The 13,048-nt window shown below is 39.4% G+C and overlaps 2 protein-coding genes across 2 annotated transcripts in view; both read left to right on the forward strand.

Annotated features, from left to right (window-relative positions):
- Window positions 1–4,713, forward strand: part of ablim3 (actin binding LIM protein family, member 3) — a 69,562-nt gene extending 64,849 nt beyond the window's left edge. The window contains exons 19-24 of the mRNA XM_084718655.1: window positions 990–1,019; window positions 1,862–1,917; window positions 2,106–2,172; window positions 2,282–2,292; window positions 2,428–2,508; window positions 3,373–4,713. Of these exons, the coding sequence (XP_084574781.1) occupies window positions 990–1,019; window positions 1,862–1,917; window positions 2,106–2,172; window positions 2,282–2,292; window positions 2,428–2,508; window positions 3,373–3,486 (359 nt within the window). The 3' untranslated portion in view covers window positions 3,487–4,713. The remainder of the gene's footprint in view (window positions 1–989; window positions 1,020–1,861; window positions 1,918–2,105; window positions 2,173–2,281; window positions 2,293–2,427; window positions 2,509–3,372) is intronic.
- A 1,152-nt stretch (window positions 4,714–5,865) lies between these two features.
- The window catches only part of afap1l1a (actin filament associated protein 1-like 1a), a 31,799-nt gene continuing 24,616 nt past the window's right edge, over window positions 5,866–13,048 (forward strand). Inside the window, exon 1 of the mRNA XM_084718656.1 lies at window positions 5,866–6,106. Coding sequence (XP_084574782.1) covers window positions 6,064–6,106 — 43 coding nt within the window. The 5' untranslated portion in view covers window positions 5,866–6,063. The remainder of the gene's footprint in view (window positions 6,107–13,048) is intronic.

Raw genomic sequence — 13,048 nt, forward strand, 5'->3', positions numbered from 1 at the left:
CCTTGCGATGACGTCATTGCTTTTTTCAGCCCTAGGAAAGTTTTCCAAATATGCACTTCATGGATCAATGAGTTACCACGCAGCAGTGCTCTTCATTTGCCAAAAAAGAGACAAAACTCAGAAGAAGCCAAGTTAAAAATGAATTTGACCGACTGTAATAATTTTCTTCCAATTTTCTTCCAATTAAGTTAATACCGCTATCGTTAATTCTTTTGGCCACAATAATTGTGTCGTGAAAATGTGATACTCTGACAGACCCAGTAAAGACCAAGCTTGACTGGTCACACAGCATATTGAGACTTTCAGCGGCCGACTTTCAGCGTTTTCCTCTTCTTTGCTACATCTCCTTCTTGAGTTTGCGAGCTTATTCCAGCTTTTTCTCCTCCTCTCTCTCCTGATATCGCTCTCTATATTCCACTCTGTTACCTCCCCATCTCTCTGTCTATCCATCTATCTGTGTATGTATCTCACTCTCGCACTCTCACAGCTGGTGTCCCATATCCTGGTTTATTTATGAGCAGTAAGATCTCTCATTAAAGCTGCTCCTCTGATGGGAGGGGACACAACTGAACGGGAGTCTGTTGGCTATGGTTGAAAGGCAACAAAGGCTTGTAACCAACCAGGCTGTGTTGTGCGATTAGATGGTGGAGCGTGCAGTGTGTCTTTGTGTCTTGTTTTTATATTTTTGGACTTCTCCCCGTCTTCTTCTCTGAACCAGTCCTGCCTGGCCTCTTTCTGCCTTTTTGGCCCTTTGATGTTTTGTGTTCCTCCCAGGGCTCGATGGGTACCCAACTTGCTCCTTTTCTGTTTCTTTGTTGAGCCCCTAACAAGACAGATGGCTGTCAGATCTCTGCAGCAATTTTCCCTGAATATTTTTGGAGGAATTTAATCAAAATTTAGAGCAGGGCAGATGAAAAATGCTGCAGCATTTCTGTTTTTATTGCAATAAGGAAGATGTCATGTAATTATATGATCTCTTTATTTCACAGCTCCCAGATCTCAGTACAGCGCTGATAGTGGTGAGTAGAGGTGCACAGAGACGTCCTTATCTGTATCTGTATCTGTTCAACCAACAAAATGATCTGTCTCTGTATCTGTATTCATATAAAAAGACAGGACGTGGGTGTGGTTTATGCTGGAAGTCACATTAAAATGGGCAAATGTTGTATTTTCTAACCTAATATTCACTGGAAGTGCAATTATTGTCATCAAAATGATTTAGTATTGGCATGTAATTAAGAAATATATTTCCACACCCTTGTACTGTACTTTTCATCATTTTTGACTAAACAAAGTTTTATGAACTGAGCCCCAACACCCTCCTTTATCTGGGTGAATAATAAGAAACTAGGGTTGCAAATTTTGTGCATCTTCCTTAACCCACAGTTGAAAATGCTAACAATCAGTTAATAAACTGATAAATAATAATCTACATTAATTAATTAAAAGATACAAAAGCGTGTTTTTCTTCTCTTTTTTTCATTTTAAGCTTAATTTTAAGTTTCCTTATTCAACAAATGGCTCAAAACTATTTCAAATGAGGTGCAATTACTGCTATTTCATCAATTAATTATCAATTAATATTCTAATGGTTAAAGTCTTAATGGCAGTTAAGTGATTAATCATTAGCATCCCTATAAGATGCAATGACCTTACATCAACAAAGCTCCTGTATCATGTGCACATATGTTTGCAACTTTAGGGATTTTTTTTTTGGTTAGTCGTGAGCGCCATCTTCTGGCGTTGACCTGGCACTGATTCTATGACTTCAATATGTCAAACTCCATTAAAAGTAATCGGAAATTTCAGCAACTGTTGGCTTGACTAAGGTTGTAGTTTACTGCTGTTTTCTGTGTTTTAGATTTTGTTTGCAAGTCCGCCTCGCTACCAGGATATGGACGCAACGGCATCCAGAGGGTGAGACCACACTGAACAAGAAACAACAGCATCATTAGCTGAATTTACTATGGAGGCTTGGGGCTGATATAAAATTGACATTAACCTTGTGGCACTAGAATTGAGTATTGAGTGTTATAAGGGCTTTTTTACATATGCTTACATATGTAATAAGATTTGAAAGTTGCCGTCTCTCTCTACACCTGCAGCCTCAGAGTGCAGACTGCTACCAGTACCAGTATGACAGCGGCACTGAGGTCAACTGGGGAAGCAGAGGTAATTTAATATGAATTTAAAACACCTACCCCTGATTAGATTGAAGCAATTAATTCAGTATTTTTTTTTTTAATGTACTGACTTAATTCTCTTTCTCTTTCCCTCCCAGCTGAATACAAGGTAAGGTTTTAAAATAATCACTTGAATAATTCATTCCATGTGAGTTTGCCTATATGTTGAATAATCCCAGCTGTGTAACTATAACTGAGTGTCTGAGGTTTAATAAAGCCTCTCTCTGCCTCTCGCTCCGTGCAGATTTACCCCTATGAAGCGCTCATTGTCACCACTAGAGGTCGCAACAGGCTCCCCAAAGATGTAGACAGAGCCAGACTGGAGGTAAGTTATGAAGGGAGCATCAGGATACACTTGGACACCATTGCTTTTATTGGCTTTTTCCTCGGTTCGGTGTTCAGTATTCTGTATTTGTTTTTATGTCTCTGTGACATACTACGGCTGCACCCACAGCAAAATCTGACACACCTAACAAACTTATGACAAGCCATTATTTTAATGAAATGTACATTATATTATGGTCTGTTTTTGTTTTTTGCCTAAAAGTTTAACTCTGATAATCAGCCTTAGAAAACTCAACATGCATACTGTGCGTGTATTTGCTGAATTTCAATTTGTCTTTTTGGCATTATAACCTTAATGTCCTTCAATGGCAACTAAGGCCAAGTTGAAAAGATTAGTATATTAGAGGAGTGTAAGTCTTAACAGGGTACTGGAAATAGGGTTTGTACAGGTGCTGGAAATCCTTCAAAACACTTGAATTTTAATGTAGCGTTTTCAAGGTTTTGAAAAGTGCTTTGATTTTAAGGAAAGTGCTTAGCATTTGGTTCATAATAAATCGCTTCCTGACTGAATTTGTAACTTTTTAAACAGAAGTAAAATCAGTCCGATTTTGGCTCAGGTAGGTTGTACAGGACACCATGTCCACTTACAGACAAGTGGCATTTTGAAACATGAAACTTTGTTGTGTGTTTTCCCATAGAATGCTGTCACACATAATTTGGATTGTTTTTAGCACAATAACATCTGATTTAATGTGACGAACAAGTGAAATAATCATTCTGACTAAATTGAAAATGCTTGAAAGCATCCTGAATATGAGTTTGGAAAAGGTGTAGGGACGCTGTGTTTAAAATGACAGATATGATGTAAAAACTGTTTATCATCCCTTTATATTTGTGTTCTCAGCGTCATCTGGCCCCAGAGGAGTTTACCCAAGTGTTCGGCATGACCGTGGAGGATTTTGACCGGCTGGCTCTGTGGAAGAGAAACGAGCTAAAGAAACAGGCGCGACTGTTTTAATAACATAAGGACGTCTGTTGATAACTGCCATAACTGGAGCGAGACACTTGACCGACTGTAGGAGGAGAAAGGGGGAGAAGGAAGAGATGGGAAGACTTCTACTCAGTTTCACTGCCATGGCTGAGAACCTGTTCTAGATCTCCTCATACGACGAACCAAATTCTGGTCACACGCCAGCGTGGACTTCTGATGTACCGAGGGCCACAGAGACATTGTGCACAGACGGACTGATGAACTGTTACGTGGCTGCCGGTGCAACTGTGGCCGTGTGCTGGAGTGGTGTGTAAGCAATAGAGACTGTAGTACGGTGGTGTTGTGCTTTTCTTAAGCCTGAAGGATGGAGGAAGGCATGACTGTGCCCCTATAAGGCCACACATGTGGGGATGTCTGTGACCAGAGCTGCAGTACTAAAACATAAAGAGGAGAATTTTGGCTTTGCCTTATTTGTTATGCTCTCTTAGTTATGAGTGTGCAGCACCAGCAATCTGAATGAGTAGAATGTAGATACAGTATATCATTTATGACACTTTATCAGGGTGAATGATGATTAGATGAGAGGAATGGGTGAGCGAGCATACAGCGTCACTTTGCTTTGGTTTATAAGGATGCATTTTGTTTACCTGTTTTCTTGTTGTTGTTTTTTTTGCTCTTTCACATGAAATACTGTGTCCCTCTGGTTTACACGAATTGATACAGAATGAAACACGAGGCAATCTGAGGTGAACACGACTTTTTTTGCAATTGTATGTGTGACCTGCATTGATTTGTGTGCAAATGAAAACCAAAGTGAGAATGCAAATATTACAGATAAGCAGTTCACTTCCATGTAATGTTCTGGTTAAATAGTTACAGGTCACCAATAGATACAGTTCACTGTGCAGCTGTATGGTAATCTAAAAGAATGTGCAATCCAGTAGTTTTAAATAGATAAAGGAAACACCAGTTCAGTCCTCCTGCTCCATGTTTTCCAGCTCATTGCAATAGAATGGTGACTAAATGTTTTAGGATGAGGACTGTAGTCATCCATACATTTACATTCACTATTATTTATATTCTTTTAGAATGATAATCTAATAATTTTGTAGCTACAGAGATTATATTCACTCACAATGAAATGTTCTGCAAGGTATTTAACACACTGACAAAGATCCAGGGTTGTTGAAGACTTTACTTCCTTTGAATACTGTTATTTTTGATTTTGTCACTAAAAATTAAACTTGAAACAAATTCTCTGTCTTTTTTTATTTGTGGTTGGACTCCACTCACTTGAAATGTATTTTAAGCAATATACCTTTTTCATGACAGCCACATTGATATGAAATAGGAGGGTAAATATGCATGTTAACACTTATATTAATAAAGATATCTATTATGTATGATAGATATCTTAGCAGCATGGAGTTAGCTGTGTTAGCTTAAAGACTTAGCAAAAAGACTGGATACTGGAAACGACAGGAAACAGCCTGGTTTTGTTTAAAGGTAAAAATTCATTTAACCAGCATCTCTAAAGTTCAATAATTGCCACTTATGTACGGAATAACGTAGGCCTGCAGTGGGTCATTATGTAAGGGATAATGTACAGTGAGCAGGTCATTATTGTGAAATAAATCCCAACAGGATGATGCAGGGGGTTTGTGTCACAATAACAATCTGCTCACTGTACATATATGACACAATATTGATTTTAAAATGATTTTAGTGATTTAACAATGATTCTATTGCCCCTCCAGGGTGTAGGATCAGAACTGTGTCCATAGCAACGGCCTGTTCTACATTACAATGCCCTGGAATACTGTTACTGACCAATCAAACAACAAACAAAGTCATGTAGCTAATAACGTAAGATAAACCCCGGCGGACCAGCTCACTGTCATTATCCTGCTTAATACAGAGCTACTTACCCGAAAAAATTAGAGTTTGACACAAAATATTAATTTAAAAAATGATTTTATTGATGTGATAATGGTTTTACTTCTCCTCGGGGTTTATTTGGCAATAGTGAACTGTCAAGTTCACAAAACGTCGCCATTTTTTTTTTGGCCTGAAGCCGTTGCCAGGCAACCAGCAAAGGAGCCTGCTCAAGATTCCGGGGATACCGTAAAAAACAAGAAAATGTTGGTTTGACACTTTGTCTGAAGTAATTAGTTAGCTAATTAATGAGCTTCAGATAAGCTACTAGGGGGATTTTGTGACCTTTGTACAGAGCCAAGATAGCTGTTTAACCTTTTTCCAGTTAGCCTCTTTTAAGCTAAACTAAACAGATGCAGTCTCCAGCTAGCTAGCTAGCGTAAGCTTCATATTTCCTTCCAGCCGTGAACGTGGTATCACACTCATCCCATCTCGGTTACAGATCGAATGAGCGCTTTCCCAAACATGACAAACCAACGTTAATCATTTAAATTAAGTTCTGAGCAGCTGACGCTAGGACCCAGCAGAGAAGCACTGCCTGGACTTCCCGACCAGCGGGTCTGTGGTGTAGCGACTGTATCTGTCAGGAGCAGCAGCTGCACCGCACGCCTTCATTCACACACACACCAACACACTCATGGACCGGCAATAAACTCCAACAACTCTCACATGGACAGCATCAGCAGCGGGATGGACACTAAAGGCACCAAATGTAAGTTTACTTTTCTACCAGAAACGCTGCTGTAAAAGTGAAAGAGACTGACTGGTGCGGTGAATGATGAGTGTTTGTGTCTCTTCTTGTGCAGTTTACTACAGTTGATTTGCTTATTGTGCGTGTTTGTTTTATGTGTTAATTGGACCCTGTCACACACCCAGTGTGTGTGTCCTTTCTCCCACCTCACTGGTCTTAATGTGGGCATGTGTGATTACTGCTGGGATTATGTGTGTATAATTTTTTTTTTTGTTTATTTCTGCCCTAATTGCACTTAATTTGCTCTAGAATGAATCCCTGAATTTCTTTCCTCTCTGTGTGACTCTTACATCTTGGAATCGCTTATCTGAAAACACCCACTTTCCCCCCTTGTAATTGTCCCTCCTGTTGTTCATTTAAGAAGACACAATGGTAGTGGACTGCAGATACAAATAGTGTTGCAATTTTCTCCCCCCAGCTGCTTGGAGAAGCAGAAAACCAAGTGTTCATCTGAAGTTTGATTGTTGTTACAGAAAGTGAACCTCACTCATCCTGAGTCAAGTCAAATATCTGGATGTGGAGATGAGGTATTTGGAGATTAGGCGGTCATTGTTTGATATTGGACACCACCAGCAGAGACTTCTCCTGCTCTGTATAGTGCTACAGCTTGTGTTGAAATAGCTAGAGATACAAAATGTGTTTCCGCCCCATGTGTTTCTTCTGGGAGGGGTACAGTTGGCCCCCTGCACAGTACAACATTTTTCCACATTGTAACAGAAAACAAATACACTTGCCCCCCTTGTGGGTTTTGGCGTGAGGATAGAAGTAACAGCATTGACAGGGCAAGGTGTGTCCCAACTCTGTGAAGTTATGATTCAAGTTTATAGTTGATTTAAGCTTGTTTGATCTGTTTTTACACGTCAGCTGATGCTGCTGTGTCATGTTACTGCTTTTAAAGCTGTAGTGAGTGTTTTTAATGGACTCGTTGCCAGCCGCCAGGCAGGTAAACATGTGATAGTGATTATAACGTCCAACTTAATGGATATTTTTACTCAACTGACTGGAGGTGAAAGGAAATGGGACAAACTTATTTACAGCACAGTTTAAGAGCCTCTTTGCCTACAAGAAAAAAGGCATTTTTTTAGTCACATCTGTCACTTCTTACTTTCCTGTTCATGATCTGCTTCCTCTCCCATCATTCCTCACCTTGTCAGCGCATGTGAATATTGCGTGTTTGGAGTGTACACTTTGTTTCTAAAGCAGGTATCTAGTTCTTGTCAAGTTTGGGAGAAATCCTTGTCTGTCACTCCCATCTCTATCAACACACACACACACACACACACACACACACACACACACACATACACAAACACACACACATACACAAACACACAGGAATTTTGCTTGACTGACTTTCTATCTGAGCTTTGTGTTTGTGTAAACACCACAGGAGAAAACACATGGTGACGGCTGGTGATCCCTGGAGAGCACTCTATTGTTTATATGGCCTTTGAAGCCCCTGATTGGCTGCTGCTGCTAAATTACTTTTCCTTGATTTGTCTCATAAACAAATACAAGTAATGATGATCTATCGTTTAAATTGATCTATTGTTTAAATGTCAGAAAATGAAAACAAATGCCCTTCACAAGATACCAGATTCCCATGTGGCACATTACAATAATTTACTTTGTGTAAAAAAAATAAATAAAAAAAACAATAAAAACAAAACAAAACAGGGAGATTCAGTTTGTGATGATCTGAGAGAGAGAAAATGGCCATATATAGAGCCAGTGTTTGATTTGTCCATTGTGGGCTACTGTAGAAACGTGGAAAATGAGCCCCTCACTCTGTAGATATAAACACCTCATTCTAAGGTCATGAAAACCCAATCTTCTTATTGATTATTCACCAATGAAAACATGCTCATGATTCCATTTATGCCATATTCTATAAATCACTGTAGATCTTACACACTGGAACTTAAAAGCAGTATTAATTAACAATTGACATGGCAAACTTTGTGGGAACATTTAGCCTTTAACCACACCTGGCATACAGGTAGCCTAGGTCACGTTCTTTTTAGCTCCACCAGCTCCTCAGGTCTTTAACTGTTAAATGCTCCACTATGTTAGCTGGGTGCTAACTTCATGTTCATGCTGTCATTCATTTGTTGCTGGGCAGGTAGCATAGTTGATACATTAGAACTTTTTTTTGCTGAAAACCGCTGTTCCTGCTGAAAATGAAGATGATAAGGTAGGTCAGAGTGAACCACAACAGTAAAATTGTAGGCTGTAAAACCAAAGCGATTTGGATATTGCTTTTGACCATATTTGGATTACCATAATAATTTGATAAAATGTGCAGCCTCTCTAAAAAGCTCCTCGGAGCTGAAGAGAACTGCAAAATTGGGTGATAACTCTCTGTTAATTATTTATTATGAGTGACATCCTTCACACATCACAGGTCATGGGTTTATTCATTTAAACATATTGATTAGTGCAGCCTTAGTGCACCTTCAGTGTTTGCTGTGTGGAGTTACGCGAGTTCAAACTTGGAAAGGTTGATGACAGGCAGGTATGAGCTTGACTGGTGGGAGCTTCTTATTATGCACTATCCAAGCCAGCTGGAGCAGAAGTGTAATAAAGGTTTTGTTTCCACTGTGCGCTGTGAGAAGCAGAGCATCAGGTGGGTGTGAGAGGGGAGAGGCTTCCTCCACAGAGATGCATTGCAGTGCTGGGATTGTCTGTGATTTAGCCCAGCAGATATGATGAATCGTGGCTATTGTCAGGATGTTTTGGAGCATATGGAAGAACTTGTGGACCAAACTGTGATGTGCTGAGGGGTCTACTGTGATGCATAAATGTAACATACTGCTCATGTAAGCTCAAGTCTACTACATGTGCATGAAATCCCTACACCAACCATGTCTTTCCTGTAATGAGATGGTAGGAATGCTCCACATGTCCACATTCCACTGAGAAATGTATGAAAAGAGAACCTGTGTGTTTGTTGGCATGAATGTGCTCTTCCTTGTCGCTGTATGTGCCTGCTTTATTTTCTCAAATTTTGTTATTCACGCACGAAAGCAACCAGTGAGGCTCTGACTAACAATTTATTTTTTTCATGACAAAAATCTAAGACTTCAGCCTTCTTTTGAGAACAAACAAGGATTTGAATTGTTTAAAGAATTGAATTAAAACATGGTTCGGTGGTAATGGGTTAGCAGGGCAAAAGAGCACAATTAAAATTCAGTTTGCTGTCGTCATCTAGCCAGTGGTCAGTGACCTCACTGAGTGTGTGTTTATGTCGTATTCCTCATTGTGTATGATGTGAACTGCATTCTCACATAGCAAAAACAGAGTTTGTGGTTGTAGCTTGACTCCAGAGTTTATATCACTCTTAAAGGACTGGTCCAAAATTTTACAACCTGGGAACTGTCCTAGTTTTAGCTAATGTAACTAAAATTTAGTCCAGATTTTGAATGCCAATGGTCAATTGGAAGCAGCTTTTCAAAAGTCCAGTGGAGCCAAGGAAAGAGGGGCTTTTACAACAATAAACAAACTCATCCTATTGTTCAGTGTGATGCCACTGACACTTTTACAGTCATTACAGATTGTTTGGCAAAAAAAATTTAACACTCACTTGCATGTAAACACCCAGTGTTCAAATTCCCCTGTAGCTTTCAGGAGAGCCTACTTTTATAGGGGGGAGGGTACTGTGCACATCCAAGTACGCACACAAATGTGCCCACGGACATGCAAAAATATACTTTCAATACATTTTAGTTCATACAGAGAATATTTAACCTGGGAAACAGAAACAGAAAACAGAAAAATATTCATTGGTTTTTAAACTGCTTTCCACTGAGAAACAATGAAAATGCCATTGAACAGTGGACACTGACACTTGTTATCCAGAGTATGTTCCGTCTAAAGATAATTTATGGTGCATTCAGTGTGTCCCCATGCATGGAGGGCCACAACACTGTGTTTATTAGACACAAATCTGAAATTTATGCACAAATATTATACATAAAATTTATATTAGGCACCTACAGGAAAATATAGATTTATACATAAAAAGAACAACCAATAATTTCTATATTTTAGAGCTCCAAATAAATGTCTCAGTTGAAGTTTCTCGGGATCTCATGTGTCTTTCAGTGGCGCAGAGCTCTGCTTAGTTCCCCTATATTTCAAACCCCGTTAACACCTGAATAGTATTGTTTGACTCGAGTATGACTGGACCGTTAAAAGGCTGCCTGTGGATTTCTTGGCCTCACTAAACTCTGCAGTAAAACTGTTTCAGGTGGAGCCCTTCTGTCCATTCTCTCTGCAGTGCTGGGTAAATGTTGTGTTATTCCAACCAACTGGAACACCAGCCATGGTCATAAGAGATAGAAAGAGAAGGAATCTCCCGTCCATATGAATTTAATTTATACATGAAAGGTTCCCTTGTTTAGACTCTGTGAGGAGCTTTTAGGTATAAAATTAGTGTGCTGGCATATGCCATTAATACATACAGTTTATAACATTATATATACTATATATATATGCCCCATCATGAATGAGTATAAATCATGGATGATTGTAGACCAGCCCTATAAGACGTGGAATTCCCCTCTTTAACCCTTGTGAGATGAGGAGATCACTATGATTCATGTCGCAGAGATATGTGCAGGGTATGTGTGTGCATGCATGTGTGGGTGTGCACATGTGCATTGTGTATAGGCAATGGTCATTCTCTGCACAGCTGTTTATATAGGGTTTCCATGGAGATATGCTGCACAACACTACAGCAGGGGACTATGGAGTGTATATGACACCAGAAGTATGATGTTTTCTTCTGTTTTAGATAATGAAAACTGACTCTGCCTGGGGTGCGTGCACGCATACAGGTATAAACAATATGCTTGCAGGGAAATTTCAGATTTATTAGAGAGGCTTGGCAGAATATAAGAGAGAGGGAGTTAGAATGAGACTTACCAAACCTGTTATCAGTTTTACTCTGCGTTACTTGACAGCAGCTATAATTTAGCACTGAAATATGATTCATGTTAAAATGCAGGAAAAGAAATTGTATTTTTAGGGAAAAATTAGTAGAAATAGCTCCTGTTTTATGATACATTGACACCTTCATCATTCTAGTTAGGAGGTTTTCATTGGGATTTCATGGATGTTACTGTGAAGTTTCATGGAGGATGTTCAAGTCGGGTCTAATTTGTTTAGTTTTGCATTGCGGTGAAACATTATCAAGTTTGAATATGGCAATATGGGAAAGCTGTGGCTTGTATGTGTGCGTCAAAGTATGGTTCACCTGGTGCTGTGAAATGCCTTCATATTCCCCAGATGAAAGGCATCATTCAGCATAATCATACTCTTAAATGTAAACAGGTCTGCCTCCAAGTTTAACAGTCAGCAACAAACACTGTTGGATAGCTTTTTGTAAAATACTACATTGTGATGTAGCCTAACAAAATGGTGAAAGATCACTCATTAAACAAAGTGACTAATGATAGAATAAAACTCGCCTTTTTTGACTCTGTCAGTGTTTATCATTGGCCTTATGTCATAATGATGATTACGATTTGTGAAACTGCAAATCTGCCACCTTTTTTTTACTCATCAAACGGATGTGTCATTGTTTTAAGCTCCTTTAGCTCATTGTTAGCCTAATCTCAGTGGCTTTGAAAACTGGCATGTAAGTCATGACTGACTGGAAATTTTGAAATTCCAACATGCTAGGATTCAGCTGTTAATCTAGAAACAAAAAATGTAAATGCTATTCTGTCTGGCTCATATTACATCTCTCCTAAAGTAACTACACTACACACATATTACATCTCTCCTAAAGTAACTACACTCAACAAAAATATGTTGTTTTTGCTCCCATTTTTCATGAATTGAAGTAAAAGATCTAAGACTTCTTCTATGCACACAAACTGTTTATTTCTCCCACAAATCATTGTAAAGGTTGTTTAGTCTTCAAATATACAGTGCACATTAATGTTATGCTTAAAAGACTAATGATATCTTCACACAATCAAATCCAGCAGTGTTGCTTTTGCAAAATTTCTGAGCTAAAATGTTACAAGCAGAATGCAAAAAGCGCCTCAAATCATCCACAAGAAGGACTAATGCTTTACATGATGGTTAGATTCAGTCAGTAGCAAGAAGACACTGAGAGTGTCCTAGTTTTCTGGTGAACAACTGAAGACAGCACTCTGCTCCGGTCAAAATCCCATTAACACGAAAAATCCCAAATGGAGACAAAGCAGCTCCTTTTCCCCTTTTGTGTATGTGTGCCAGTGACAGTGTGTGTATGTGTGTGTGTTAGCAGGCAAGCATGTGTGTTGTGTGTATATTACCCTTGTCTGTGCAACATCAGTAAAGCGGCGCTTCCACTTGCAGAATAGCATCTTTCTCAGAGTGTGTGAATACTTTTCTGTGAGGGAGACATAGCATTGTGGTGATCTCATAGGACTCTGGGCAGATACGGGATCTGAATAATACTGACTGCACTGTGGGGCCTTTGTCTGGCAGCAGGCTGAGTCAAGCCCTCTGTGCCATCTCAGACCTGAATAAATCAGGGGGCAGAAGATGAAAAATGAGAGGAGAGGGGAAGGAGGTTTAGCACGCAGACATCCCCTACATCATGGTCAGCTCTGTGACCTTTGACCTTTGACTTGACTCCATATTGAGACCCAGATGCAACACTTGCCACCTGACCAGTGCAACGACTCCACGATCAGACAACTACAACCCATCTGTCCAATTTCTAAACCTGCTTCTTTCCATTCAGGAAAGCTATAATACAGTGAGGAAAGACTGAAGAGATCTCCCTTCAGAGTTTGACAATCTATCACAGAGCTGATAAGGAGGAAGTAAAGGACATGAATTATGATTTTGGTATTAAAGTCCCAGTGTATAAGATTTAGGGGGATTTACTTGCAGAAAATGTCA

The sequence above is a fragment of the Lutjanus erythropterus genome, chromosome 5, assembly GCF_056507025.1.
Source record: "Lutjanus erythropterus isolate fLutEry1 chromosome 5, fLutEry1.hap2, whole genome shotgun sequence".
NCBI lineage: Eukaryota > Metazoa > Chordata > Actinopteri > Lutjaniformes > Lutjanidae > Lutjanus > Lutjanus erythropterus.